This window comes from Bombina bombina, chromosome 11 (genome assembly GCF_027579735.1).
Source record: "Bombina bombina isolate aBomBom1 chromosome 11, aBomBom1.pri, whole genome shotgun sequence".
Lineage (NCBI taxonomy): Eukaryota > Metazoa > Chordata > Amphibia > Anura > Bombinatoridae > Bombina > Bombina bombina.
The window spans coordinates 133,320,050-133,335,279 of record NC_069509.1 but is presented as its reverse complement, the minus strand read 5'-3'; the positions used below and the strand labels follow the sequence as shown (position 1 = coordinate 133,335,279).

Below are 15,230 nucleotides of genomic sequence, written 5' to 3'. Positions count from 1 at the left end.
GCTTTTATTTATTAGTTTTTTTACAACAGGAGACTGCTAGTTCATGTGGGCCAGATAGATAACATTGTGTTAATGCCCGGGGAGTTATTTAAGAGTCAGCACAACACAGCCCTAATTGGCTAAAATGCAAGTCAATAGATAATAAATAAAAAGTCATGTGATCAGGGGGCTGTCTGCAGAAGCTTAGATACAAGGTAATCACAAAGGTAAAATGTGTATTAATATAACAGTGTTAGTTATGCAAAACTGGGGAATGGGTAATAAAGGGATTATCTATCTTTTCAAACAATACCAATTATATTGTAGACTGTCCCTTTAAGATCGGACACATTAATTAAGGTAATAAAAAGAAAATAGGTTACAAAATGTTTTATAAGTGTTCTCTTCTGCCATTATAAAGAAGAAAACTATTTTTTTTTGCTAAATACCCCTCCCCCTTTTTTTATTTTCGTAAAATAAATCTCGTCTATAGTTATTTTGTCTGTTAGAGCCAGTGATATAGTGGTTAGTATCACCAGCAGTTTAAAGGGACATGAAACCCCAAAAACTTAAATTATGCTTACTTGATAATTTTCTTTTCTTCAGATGGAAAGAGTCCACAGCTGCATTCATTCCTTTTGGGAATTCTGAACCTGGCCACCAGGAGGAGGGAAGACACCCCAGCCAAAGGCTTAAATACTCCTCCCACTTCCCTCAGCCCCCAGTAATTCTGCCGAGGAACAAGGAACAGTAGAAGAAATATCAGGATGAAAAGGTGTCGGAAGAACAAAAATAACAGACGCCCCACAGAAAAAATATGGGCAGGGATCTCTGGACTCTTTCCATCTGAAGAAAAGAAAATTATCAGGTAAGCATAATTTAAGTTTTTCTTCATAAATGGAAAGAGTCCACAGCTGCATTCATTACTTTTGGGAAAACAATACCCAAGCTATAGAGGACACTGAATGCAAAAAAATGGGAGGGTACAAGAGGCGGCCTGAAAACCCCAACCCAACAAAATCCTGCTTCGCCTGAAGCCGAGAACAATTTTGAAAAGAAAAGAAAAAGCCCAAGGACACTAACCCGCAGATAATCCACAGCCTTGCTAGAGACCGCAGGAACTAGACTCGACTGAGTCAACAGACTCCAAGAGAAACCGTTCCCAGCAGTCGGTCTCCAAACAACACACCCCTTACTAAAGAAAGGGAACAAACTACCGTATTCTTCACATAGAAGAAAAGCACAGGGAAAACCGGATTGTACTTGGAAAGCGCGGCTATTCCCTCTTAAGGGACTCAAGGCGCTGCTCATTTTATCAACGTTGAAAGAAGGAAAGGCTGAGTATTCCTCGCCGGGGATCGAACTTGCAACCTTCGATTTGCTACAGTGCAGAGTAGCCTCAGTGCATTAGTATGCTGAGCTAGCTTTCAGCTAGCATAAGGAACCTCCAGAAAAAACACAGAGCAAAAACCCGAGAAACCAGGTCAGGCTAACAGAGACCCAACCAGTCTCATAGAAACAAGGGGAGGCAACACCCAGACCCCAGAAATACAGCAACCGCACTCTAGGAGCAACTGAAGACGAAGGTCCCCAAGTCGCAAAAAGGTATCTCAGAATACCGAAATATTCAGAACGAAACCTCGTGCAGCAAGCTCAGATAGGTCTGACGAACAACACCTGAAGCAAAAACACTGCATGCTGCTGTCATGTAAAAATTACTCTGAAACTTAAATACTTGCAGGGCAAGTAGAAAGCAGCTGAAGATAGGATCCTTCAGATTGCTAAGTATCCACTATCCAGCGCATAACTTTGCGGGCTATCTAAGAGTCGCCAGTCCTTCCCACAAATCTTGAATGTGGAGAAAAGAGAAACCTCAAAAAGGCTTACTGTACGTCGAAAGCTCTGAGGATGAAATAGCAGAGCAAAACATCTCAGATCCTGCTCCAACACCAGACCAGCCCAAGCGACAGAAATGTTTGATAGACAGGGGGACAAAAAGACCCCAACCACAAGCCCCCAAGGAATGGAAGAAAAAGGGGGGACTCACCCACCCCAACAGAGCTTGGGTGCCAACCCAATCCGCTCCTCCAAAATAGGCACTCCCAAGGAGAACCCCCTAGGACCTGGAACAGAGAAAAGTGCAATAGATCCGTAGGAAGTTCTGTCACAACTCTCTTAGACAGTTTCTATGTAGAGAGATCAATTTCCAACAGGTGGAACAGAGCCCACAGAGCAGCAGAGGCTGCCCCTTACAGAAATAAGCCACCTGATCCAACCTCCTACACACAGGGCAGGACAAAGACCCTCCAGAGAGAGGAAACCCCAACTCATAAGGAAGATAAACTATCCCCTCCAAAGGGAAGGGCACAGATAAGAACAGCGTACATGTCCACAAGACATGAAGCCCTAGTATGATCAAAACACGGATTGAATGAAAAATCATCCAGACACCACTGTTGACCCAACAGAGAAAAACACTCCCCATAAAGGAGCACACTCCGTCCAAAGGACAAGTCAGGCCTTAAAGTTTATAACCAGTACCAGAAGGTGGATGTGAACTCTGGCCTACTTGCTTGCAAGCCCAATGAGCTAGATCCTATGTCGCAACATAGGGCCCCTGAAAAAAACTTGGTCGTCCCGAACCAGTCCACCGGATCATAAGTCTCCAGACATCCAAGAAGGATATAAGACAAGAACTCCAGACCCGGGACCCAGAATCATCCTAGAACGAACAACACCTTCAGGGAACACAGGATACCCTGTCTGAAGCAATCAGACCTCACAGGGGATGAGAACTGGGAAACCCGGAGAACGGGTACAGGACTCACTCGTAATTCCCAGCCCAAAGGGAAGAGAACACCCTTAGCAGGAGGTTAACACCCGCCCAGCAAGGTACTAGACCGCGACAAAGTCACGCAATTTCTCTAGAGCTCAAAGGCCCCAAGGGCAGCACTAAGGGAAATGAAAACGAGAACAGAGTCACCCGAAAGAGAGTAGAAAGAAAGGCTAGTCTCCATAATCAGATTAACGTTTAAGAGGACCACACCCAAGGGAGAAGAATGCAAAGCATCCCGATCCCAGGCAGAAAAACATCCCCTAAGAAAAAAGCTTGGAAAAAGAGACAACACCTATCGCCCCTGAAATGGAGACGACTAACTCCCGAAGGAAGACAGAGACTCACGGCCTTCACTTCCTAATTAAGCAGCCAAAGACACCAGAAAAAAACGGACGAAGTCCAGAACGTCTAGACCCAAAGGAAGAGAACTTCTAAAAGGAACAAGTCCTAAAAGGACACTTACAAAGAGACCATGAAAGGCAAAACCGTAAGAACGGCGGTATGAAGGACCTAAATCCTCCAACCCACAACGGGAAGGAACACTCTAGTTCCCGAAAAATTCGGAAACCACTGAGCATGTTGCCGCGGATCTCAATGGAGTCCAGGCCCACTAGATTGAAAGGCGAATGAGGACTGAACCAATCCCCCATGCCCCTAAGGAACCACGGACACTTAAGTCCTCTCAGGATGCAAGTTGAAGCTTGTAAAATAAAACAAGACAACCACACAAATCACATTGTGATCACTAGGCGCCCTCACCGGACCAACCGGACATAAAAAGGTGCCACGTGTCTGAACTAGGCCTCAAGGACAGAAGGATTTATACCCAGTCCGGACCAGCCTGAAACCAAGGGCCCCAGCACTGTCAAGGCCACATAAAGATGATGGAGGGATAAGAACAGTCAGACAGACTTTTGTAAACAGTGTGACCACAAAATCGTGAGTATCAATTCCAGAGAGGAAAGTTCCCAAAGGAAATATCACACCAAAAAATGAGATTTAGATCAAATAAAAGTCATCCTCACCGGTTGAAAATAAAAGATAAGGCAACCCATAGGTTTTCGCCCAGGAAGAACGTACAGACCAGCAGGACCAGCCCAACAGGGGTCCAAGACTTCCAAGCTCAGAACTGGAAAAGGATACACTAATAACAAAGACTATAAGAAGATTACTTCATCCCCTTATGTCTATGTATGCAAGCCAGTCGAAGAGTAAGACTGAGAATCCCCAAACCCATTAAGAGTGGGATCCTCCAGCAACGCCAAAAATGTGCCTTAGTAGAACACAAAGGTGCACTAGTCTATAACGAAATGTGTAACATACCTCCGCCGGGACAAAAGGAAACACCGGCCCCGAAGGTTGACTCCCTGAGGCCTCAGGGGCAGTCGCTCCCCCCGGAAGGCTGAACTGGACCAGGCGATCCCACGCCTGATGAGTCCCGGTTAACGAAACACGGACAATATCGTAAGCACACTCCCTGGAGGTGCAGATGCGCCAGCACCAAAGATATGGCTATGCGGAACCGTGTCGTAACCTCCAGTGGAAACAGGCCACACTCCCTAGAAAGGATAAGTAGCGTTTGGGTTACCTACATGCGTAGTAAGAGTTGATGGTAGGGAACTTGTGTCGTGAGAAATAGAATCCCTAGAGACGGATGGCTTAGTGGGCACCCGATTCCCCGATCCCGAGGAACAGAGCACTCTAAAACGGCATTCAGAACATAACTGATGGGCATGTATCACCCGGGCCAATTCATATTCTTCGCAAGAAGTAGAGTCTGAATCAGAGACATCCATCTCCAAGAATCCATAACTGGGACACTGCCGCCTCCAGAGAACCAGACACCAGCGGACCAGGATTTCTCCGTCGCCACGTGGTCAGGAAAACGGAAATGGAGTCACAAGGTAAACCGTGCAGTCCATGCAAAAGCGCGCCCGACTGAAAAGGCCCCGTCCCTAGACATAGGCCTTTATGTTTCAAAATAGCCATGAGCCGAAGCAACACTACACAGTAGCAGACAGAATCACATAACAAACATGATTATAAACCCCCCTGTTCAATAATCCCCCTCAGGAGATATTAACCCTTGATTCCTAGATACAAAAAGGAGCCTCACTGAGACCCTATGTTAAAGTTAACCCCAAAAGGTTGTAGCCTCTCTCGGATAAACAGTTGAAATTACAATACATCCATGATGAAAGTAAAATGAAACAATCTTACCGGAATCTACACCATGGAACAGGAACACGGCCCTTCAAGTGTGACAGATAGTAGCGTCACCTCTGCCATGGACTTGAGAGAAAAAGGCAGGCAGCGAAACTCGTCAACGCTGATTGCTTGTGGAGCTGTTAATATGAGTCGGGATGGTTTCGCAGAAAGACTCTCCCTGCATCTCCGGACTCTTACTTTCACCCACGCTCTAACTGAGAGGCTGACAGGACTACTTAAAACTCCAGTCCCATGCTGAAGAGACTATCGAAAACTTCTGACACTTCTCTGCCAACCTCCTGGGACGAAAGGCAAACAATGACTGGGTGATGAGGGAAGTGGGAGGAGAATTTAAAGGGACACTGAAGCCAAATTTGTTCATTTGTAATTCAGAAAGAGCATGCAATTTTAAGCAACTTTCTAATTTACTCCTATTATCAATTTTTCTTCGTTCTCTTGCTATCATTATTTAAAATTAATGACAGTACTATTACTGTCAAATATCTGTGCATCAAAAGGTTAAATTTTAAAGTAATCTATGTGCCATTAAAAAATATATATTTATACAAAAGCAAATTGGAAATGTACAATGCTATAGATTTGCATAAACCCTTTTTATGTTTGCAAAATTCCCGGATTAAACATCTAGTAACAGTTATTGCAATAAATCTAACTGTGGACACCGCGGTAGGATCACGTGTATGCGCATTCCTACCGTAGGTTTGCTATGCGCTGTGATGTCACTGTCAGCATAAAAAGCATGAGAATGTTTGCGCAGGTCACCTATCACCACGCACCCAGAGTAACCACAAAACAAGTCACTTTACATAAAAAAAAAAGTTTGCAAAAAACTATACACTGCAAAAAAATGCTTCTATTCAACCTCAAAATGCATGTGCACTGCTGCTTTCCCCCTTTTAAAGGGACACAAACCCCACATTTTTTCTTTAATTTTTTAGACAGAGAATACAATTTTAAAAAGGCTTCCAATTTACTTCCATTTTCAAATTTGCTTCATTCTCTTGATATTGTTGAAGAGATATCTAGATAGGTAACATGCACATGTCTCTACACGACAGGAAGTAGTGCTGCCATCTAGTGCTCTTGATAATGTATAACATTGTTGCAAAAATGCTGCTTTATAGTACTATAGACACGTGCACACTCCTGAATTTACCTTCCTGCTTTAAAACAAAGGATAACAAGAAAACAAAGAAAATTTGATAATAGAAGTAAATTGTAAAGTTGTTTAAAATTGTATACTCTGTCTCAACCATGACCATTAATTAGAGCATGCAGTTTATGCCTTAGTATATCCCTTTAAGCAATGAGTAACATTGTGGCCCCCCCAGACTTTCGGTTGGACAAGCCTGCATCACTGTACCTTGCTAGAATGTTACAGTGAAAATCTTCACCACTCAAAACGTCACATTTAAAACATAATAATATTTCAAATGTAATGATTATTTAAAGGGACACTAAACCCAACATTTTTCTTTCATGACTCAGATAGAGCAAGCAATTTTAAGCAACTTTCTTATTTACTCCTATTATCAATTTTTCTTCATTCTCTTGCTAACTGTATTTGAAATGCAATAATGTAAGCACAGGAGACGGCCCATTTTTGGTTCAGGACCTGGGTAAAGCTTGCTGATTGGTTTGCTACATTTAGCCACCAATCAGCAAGCTCTACCCAGGTGCTAAACCAAAAATGGGTCGTCTCTTAAGCTTTATATTCCTTCTTTTTCAAATAAAGATAACATGAGAATGAAGAACAATTAAAGTGAAGGTCCATTTTGATGAATTAGTGCCCGGTTTTTAATAAACCTATTAAAAACAAGGGCCCTTGAATTCATCAAAATTGACATTTCACTGTTTTCTTCAAAAACTTACCTTTTAATCCTGGCAGCCGCTCCAGCACTTCCTAGGCTCGTCGCAAGCCGTCTTCACAGGTCCAAAATGACGAATCCGGCTTCCTCCAATCACAGCGTTGCATCAGGCCAAGATTCCCCCGGGGGGGAAGCTGTGATTGGAGGAAGCCTGATTCATCATTTCTGACGTCTGCAGAGGCTTCCGGGGGAATCGCTGGAGTGGTATTCAGGATTAAAAGGTAAGTTTTTGAAGAAAACGGTGAAATGTCAATTTTGATGAATTAAAGTGCCCTTGTTTTTAATAGGTTTATTAAAAACCGGGCACTAATTCATCAAAATGGACCTTCACTTTAATAATAGGAGTAAATTAGAAAGTTGCTTAAAATTGCATACTCTATCTGAATCATTAAAGAAAAAATGTGGTTTTAGTCTCCCTTTAATAGTGACCAGGTAGGGTTAGTGTTAACCCTTTGCATGCAAGAGACGGTTAGCTGTAGAGAATTGCTATTTACAATGTTGACATTTTACTTGTGTAGTTTTAAAGGACACATTTTCAGCTTCATAATATTAAATCAAACATAAGACATAAAAACTTCAAGTAGAAAATCATTTTAAAACTCAGACATTGTTATTTAACCCACTAGTTAGGTGTTTGCCACAAGCTTGCAAATCGACCACATACACTTTAACCCCGTGCAGATCAGTGCCCTTTTAACAACACAACAGGCACTGTACTATTAATTAAAGGGCTATAATAGTCAAGAAATAACATGCTCTAATTTGTAAGATCATGTCATTTTAAGACTATCGATGAGTGTCGGTTTCAGCTCAGGACCAGCAGTGCTCTGAGGGTTCAAAGCGGTACTTCTACTGTGTGGAGATTAAACACAGAGTACTGCGGGGTCAATAATCTTAAAATTACATCTAAAACAAATCAGAGCATGTCATTTATGTTATGGCCCTTTAAAGCTCTGTAGCTTAGGGTTCCCTTAAAGGGACAGTAAAGTCATATTTAGACATTCATGATTTAGATAGATAATACAATTTTGAACAACTTTGAATTTACTTCTATTTTTTAATGTGCTTCCTTCTCTTGTTATCCTTTGCTGAAAGGTTTGTCTGTGTAAGCTCGGGAGCAGCAAAGAACCTAGGTTCTAGCTGCTGATTGGTGGCTGCATATATATACTTATTGTCATTGGCTCGCCCAAGTGTTCAGTTAGAAACCAGTAGTGCATTACTGCTCCTTCAACAAATGATACCAAGAGAATTAAGCAAATTTGATAATAGAAGTAAACAGGAAGTTGTTTAAAATTGTATTTCCTATCTAAATCATCAAAAAAAAATTGGGTTTCATGTCCCTTTAATTATAATTTTCACACAGGCAGCAGTACACAAAAATGTGGGCTAAATAAAACATTACCAAAATATTCACTTGCAGTTGTATTTTGTTGGTGTTTTTTGCTTCTGTGAGCTGATTGTATGCGGTTAGTTCTCCTCATGCACGAGAACAGGGAATCTGTCTCCCCCTTCACACAGCTCTGTATATATTGCTCTGAAAAGCGCCCGAGAGGCTGGGGCTTCGTGACACTGTGACTCTGCCTCGGCGAGCAGCTCGTCTCTCAGCACCTGGGGAAGATCAGAGCTTTATATTATCACAAAGCCCGTATAGTACCAATGCAATTATGCAATTAAATGTTTTCTAGCTGAGCATAAGTGGATGCATCTGTGGCAGAGGCTTGTAACAATAAGTCATTAGCCAAACAGGGAAACTGTACTGTGTGACTGTGCATCTCAAGATAAGAAAAGTAGCTAAGGGACAGAGCAACACATAGAAAAGGGGAAAACATGAGAAAAATGAAAAAGCAAAACTGCAGAGAGAATACACAGACAATATGATTTAAAATGTGTTAGTAACTTCACATTTATAGTGGGCTAGTCGGTACATTCAGGATTCATGGCAGAAATACTATAAGGAGTAGCCTATAATCCTGCCAGCATTAGTTTATGCACATGAGGAGACTGAAAGAAGGGGGAGAGAGGGAGCAAGAGGGAAAGAGGGAGAGGGAGGGAGGAGAGGGGAGGAGAAGGGAGGAGGGGGAGGAGAGGGGAGGAGAGGGGGGAGAGAGGGAGCAAGAGCGAAAGAGGGAGGGAGGAGAGGGGAGGGGAGGGGAGGAGAAGGGAGGAGGGGGAGGAGAGGGAAGGAGGGATTAAAGTGAGGGAGGAAGGAGAGGGAGGGCGGGAGGAGAGGGAGGGGAGGAGAGGGAGGGAGGGAGGAGGGGGGGGGAGGGAGGGAGGAGGGGGGGGGAGGGAGGGAGGAGGGGGGGAGGGAGGAGAGGGAGGGAGGAGGGGAGGTGAGGGAGGGAGGAGAGGGAGGAGAGGGAGGAGAGGGGGGGAGGAGAGGGAGGGAGGAGGGGAGCAGAGGGAGGGAGGAGGGGAGCAGAGGGAGGGAGGAGAGGAGGGGAGGAGAGGGAGGGAGGAGGGGAGGAGAGGGAGGGCGGGAGGAGAGGGAGGAGGGGAGGAGAGGGAGGGAGGAGGGGAGGAGAGGGAGGGAGGAGGGGAGGAGAGGGAGGGAGGAGGGGAGGAGAGGGAGGGGAGGAGAGGGAGGGAGGAGAGGGAGGAGGGGATGAGAGGGAGGGAGGAGAGGAGAGGGAGGGAGGGAGAGATAATTGGGAAATAGGGTGAAGAGAAAGAGAAGGAACCCATTTGCCCATGTTCGACGCTTGACAGGTGCCATCTGCTACCCTCATTTGACACTGCACAAGTAATTGTTTGGTCCAGTAAAGTCCAAATTAAACTTTTATGATTCTAATAGAACATATAATTTTAAACAACTTTCCAATTTACTTCTATTATCTAATTTCCTTTGTTGTTAAAAAGCATACCTAGGCAGGCTCGGGAGAAGCAATGCATTACTGGGGGGTAGCTGCTGATTGATGTTTGCACATATATTCCTCTTCTCATTGGCTCACTCAATACATTCAACAACATCCCTCAATGTGTTCAGCTAGTGCTCTGTTGCTCCTTCAAAAAAGGGTACCAAGAAAATGAAGCAAATTGGAAACTTGCTTAAAATTGTATACTCTATCTGAATCACAGAGGAAACATTTTTGGATTCTTGTCACTTTAACTTGAGGTTGCAGGCTTGAATGAGCAAGGATGCACCACAAAAGCTCCTAAGCTGTGTCCACAGCTTGATAAATGGAACCCAATGAAGCCACCTGAGTAAAGAATCCTTGAGAGCTTTATGACCATTTCTGGAATAAGACTGGAGGACAAAAGCACAAGTCTGCTGTCCTAATTTAGTAGTTACCAAATACATTTTTAAGGATTGAACTTGACAACATCATCACTTGATAATTTCTTGGGTTTGGGCAGAATGACGCAATCAAATCTCAGACTTAAAGTTCCTTTTAGTAGATTGTGGTAACTTTTAATGGACCAACAAAATCATGGTTTTGTATTCCATTTTCAATACATCACAGGTCTTTTTTTCAGATGTAGTATATTATATATTCTTAAACGAAACGGTCAACAGAAGAAACAAAGAACGAGTTTTTAAAAATGTATCTTGTTGGATTGTTACAAACAAAAGCACATAGTTCTGAAATTCTGATATGGACAGAGCCACAAGCAAGATGTCTTTGAAAATGACAGATACCTTAAACAATGATATAAAAGGATTAGGCCAGGGGCGTAACTACAGGCTCTCCACTGCTACCGGGCCCATCCTTTTACGGGGGCCCTCTGCTGCTCAAGTAGAATCAGATTTTAGAGCCTGTAGTTTTTCTAATCACTAAAAGAGGCTAAACTTATGGTGACTGAAAATCAACTGGGAAAAAGAAAGCTCTGCACAGAAAGTAGGCAGTTTGCTGTGGAAGTGTTTAGTGTGATGTAGTGCTTGTTAGGCTGTGCATTAACTCCCTCCTGTGTATTCCTGTCCTGTGTGCATGTGTAAAAAGGTAAAAAGTATATTAATATAACAGTGCTGGTTAGCAAAACAGGGGAATCGTAAATAAAGGGATTATCTATCTTTTTAAACAACAACATTTTTGGTGTTTACTCTCCCTTTAAGTAAAACTTCAATTGTATTCATATTAAGATAAAACAGCACACATGGATAGTGCTATATACATGAATGAAGATAACAGCCCCTTCGCCTGCTAAACAGCTGTGTTTCAGATACTCTTAGCTGTGTAACTTAGACAAACAACTTAATTTAAAAACATTGAGCTGTGGTCATTGGCTAAAACAAATTGCCTCACAAGCCTTGCGCATTGCTGCTGCTGAGCATGTGTATATATGCTTTTCAACAAAGGATACCAAAAGACAAACCCATTTATTACCTAGAGATGAATTTTAAACTGCATTAAAATGAAACATGAACATTATCAAGAATGTCTAATGTTGACTTTCATGTCGATTTAATGCCAGCAGAAAGCTGAGGGGTATATGAATAAAGAGAATTTACAAGACTTCTGGAGTTTTTATTTTATTTCAAGAAGCATATTTTGCCACATAATTATAAGAAAGATATTGACAAATAATCAAGGAAAAAACATAGGGATAACCAAATAGACAAAATGTATTAATATTGTAAAGATGCTACAAAGAACGTTTTGACAACCACAGATCTTATCAACAAAATTACCTTATGTAAGTAAATTTTTTGCTGCAATTCCAATACCCGCAGTCTGCAGCTAGCTAACTGGGAGAGTTCAAGCGGGTTACTATACAGGAGAATGGGGCGAGCAGTGCGAGTAGAGGTACGGCATCTTGTTGGTTCAATGGATGTCAAACTGCTTGACTGTTGTTCACTCCATTTCAGGTATTGCTCAGCACCTGGTGTTAAGAAACATGGAGATTATGCAAAGACATCTTAAAGGGACATAATACTCATATGCTAAATCACTTTAAAGTGAGGCAGCATAACTGTAAAAAGCAAGAAAATATCACATGAACATATCTATGTAAAAAAGAAAGATATTTTACCTCAAAATTTGTTCAGCTCACAAGAGTAAGTGCTCTGTGAACAGTTATATTTCAGATACTGTCCAGCTGCAGGTTAAAAAAAAACCCAAAACACAATAGCCAATCAGCATCATCAGTGCCAAGGTAATGCTTTACTTTACTGTGATGTCATGAGATTTCACTGAAATCTTATAAGATTTCATAATAAACCTCAGTCAACTAAGGAGAGAAATAACATGCACATGCAAGATGCACGCTTCCTTGCAAGTCCCGGGACAAGCATCCTGATTGACTGTTTAAAGTCCCTTGACTGAGGAAATTTTGAGGTAAAATATCTTTTTGTTCATAGTAATGTTCAGGTGATATTTTCTAGTCAGCTTTTTACTGTTATGCTGCATCACTTTCAAGTGCTTCAACCTTTAGGTATCGTCCCTTTAACAAACAAAAAAAACAAGCAGGTGCTAGTCACATACTGTATGAAAAATAAATGGGGTATGAGCCTAGAAGAGAGCTAATAGGCCTAACCAGGAGGCTTCTGGGACTCCTATAACCAATACACACTAATGCCAAGGAATCATTTTGACTCTAGATTTTATTATTTACATAAAATACAGAAGATTTATTTTCATAATCTTGAAATTAGTTAGGCAGTTTGAGCACAGTCCTAAATTAACTATGTATACAGCATTTTATGTCACAAAAAAACAATGTATTCTTAGATTATCGAGAAAGAAATGTCTGAAAAAGGGACTCATCCTGAAATGAATTAGACTACTTACCCTCCTGAAGTCGGTGCAAAGATGAGAGATGCTGTAATGTCTGCTCTTGAAGAACCTCAGAGAACAGTAGCGAGCGGTAGTTTTCCCAGTGCCTTCGAACTAAGAAAAGAAGAAATGTCAGATTCCATATGTTCTGAAACATTAAGGTGGCGATTTATCAAGCTCTTCGACAGACCACTGCTTCCCTACCCTTTCGCCACCTCTTAGGTGGCGAATTTCAATCTCCGCGGTCTAGTCCGACCGGGGAGATTTACAGCTCCTGCCCGCACGTGATTGGTTGTGCAAGGGCAGGGGGCGGTATTGCACGCAAGGGCAAAATAGCGCTCATGTGCAATGCTGAATTCCGCCAGGGGAATTCAGCCCGCCAGAGGTGAGCTGCGGAGGACAGGGGTGCGTATGTGCGCACAAGCTTGATAAATCGCCCCCTAAGATTAATGTGTTCTAGCTGGAGAAGAGCAAAGATTAAATATAAAATTTAAATTATCTTAAATGATTCAGGTTCATTACAAAACATCTATTTTGACTTTCAGAGCAAAAACGTCAATGCTGAAAAATATGCAAATACATTTTATTTTATAAATGAAACAGGTTAAAGTAATAAGTAAATGAAAGCTTCAGTTAAGGGCTAGATTACGAGTGAAGCAGTACTTGGCTCTCGCTTTAAAGGGATACTGAACCCAAATTTTTTTCTTTCATGATTCAGATAGAGCATGCAATTTTAAACAAATTTCTAATTTACTTATATTATCAATTTTCTTCGTTCTCTTGCTATCTTTATTTGAAAAAGAAGTCATCTAAGCTAAGGAGCCAGCATTTTTTTGGTTCAGTACCATGGACAGCACTTGTTTCTTGGTGCTGCCCAATCAGCAAGGACAACCCAGGTTGTTCACAAAAAATGGTTCGGCATCTAAACTTACATTCTTGCTTTTTAAATAAACATACCAAGAGAATGAAGAAAATTTGATAATAGGAGTAAATTAGAAAGTTGCTTAAAATTGCATGAATCACGAAAGAAAAAATTTGGGTTCAGTGTCCCTTTAACTTCTCTACAAGGAGGCTTTTTGAGCACGTTGGGTAGTGCGTGTATTACAAGTTGAAAGTAAAATGTTTTCGCACCAGCGTTAACCCGACGCGCACAATATGGAAAATTTAAAATATCGCTTCCATGAACCTTGTTAATGTATTGCCCCAGAGACTTCAATGGAGTGCAAAAAGTAGAAGAAGAAAAAAACTAACACCCTTACTCACGTGCAAACCTGATAGCGTTTTTTTCAAGTGCGCTAACTTGACATGGAATATTAATATTTCACATTCCAATGTTCTTCACATAGAAGAATATGTTCTATTTATTCATAACATGACAGCTTGAAGTCTTTTGTGGTATTTGTGGATGAGGCTCTTTATCTTCTCAGATGGTAAAGCTGCCCTTTCTTCCTGGCAAAAAGCCTCCAGTTCCTGTAAATTCTTGGGCTTGTCTTGCATGAACTGCAGGTTTGAGATCTCCTCAGAGTGGCTTAATGATATTGAGGTCAGGAGACTGAGATGGCCACTCCAGAACCTTCACTTTGTTCTGCTGTAGCCAATGACATGTCGACTTGGCCTTGTGTTTAGGATCATTGTCATGTTGGAATGTCCAAGTACGTCCCATGAACAGCTTCCGGGCTGAGAAATGCAAATTTTCCTCCAGTATTTTTTGATAACATACTACATTCATCTTGCCATCAATTCTGACCAAATTTCCTGTGCCTTTGTAGCTCACACATCCCCAAAACATCAGCGGCCACCTGCGTGTTTTACAGTAGGAAGGGTGTACCTTTCATCATAGGCCTTGTTGACTCCTCTCCAAATGTAGCGTTTATGGTTGTGGCCAAAAAGCTCAATTTTGGTCTCATCACTCCAAATGACTTTGTGCCAGAAGGTTTGAGGCTTGTCTCTGTGCTGTTTGGCGTATTGTAAGTGGGATACTTTGTGGCATTTGCGTAGTAATGGCTTTCTTCTGGTGACTCGACCATGCAGCCCATCTTTCTTCAAGTGCCTCCTTATTGTGCATCTTGAAACAGCCACACCACATGTTTTAAGAGAGTCCTGTATTTCACCTGAAGTTATTTGTGGGTTTTTCTTTGCATCTCGAACAATGTTCCTGGCAGTTGTGGCTGAAATTTTAGTTGGTCTACCTGACCGTGGTTTGGTTTCAACAGAACACCCTCATTTTCCACTTCTTGAGTTTGAACACTGCTTATTGGCATTCTCAATTCCTTAGATATCTTTTTATATTCCTTTCCTGTTTTATACAGTTCAACTACCTTTTCCCGCAGATTCTTTGACAATTCTTTTGCTTTCCCCATGACTCAGAATCCAGAAACATCAGTGCAACACTGGATGAAAGATGCAGGGGTCTTTCAGGAGTCCAGAAACTCATTGACCTTTTATACACACACACACACTAATTACAAGCAAACAGATCACAGGTGAGGATGGTTACCTTTAATAGCCATTCAACCCCTTTGTGTCGACTTGTGTGCATGTTATCAGGCCCAAATCACCAGGGTATGTAAACTTTTGATCAGGGTCATTTGGGTAGTTTCTGTT

General features: G+C 41.9%; 1 protein-coding gene across 4 annotated transcripts in view; it reads right to left on the bottom strand.

Moving 5' to 3' along the window:
* Nucleotides 1–7,243: 7,243 nt before the first annotated feature.
* The window catches only part of TEDC2 (tubulin epsilon and delta complex 2), a 293,826-nt gene continuing 285,839 nt past the window's right edge, over nt 7,244–15,230 (bottom strand). For all 4 annotated transcript variants that reach the window (XM_053694966.1, XM_053694967.1, XM_053694965.1 and 1 more), the window contains 3 exons: nt 12,642–12,740; nt 11,543–11,733; nt 7,244–8,520 (listed from right to left, as the gene is read on the bottom strand). In XM_053694966.1, the coding sequence (XP_053550941.1) occupies nt 8,380–8,520; nt 11,543–11,733; nt 12,642–12,740 (431 nt within the window). In that variant the 3' untranslated portion in view covers nt 7,244–8,379. The remainder of the gene's footprint in view (nt 8,521–11,542; nt 11,734–12,641; nt 12,741–15,230) is intronic.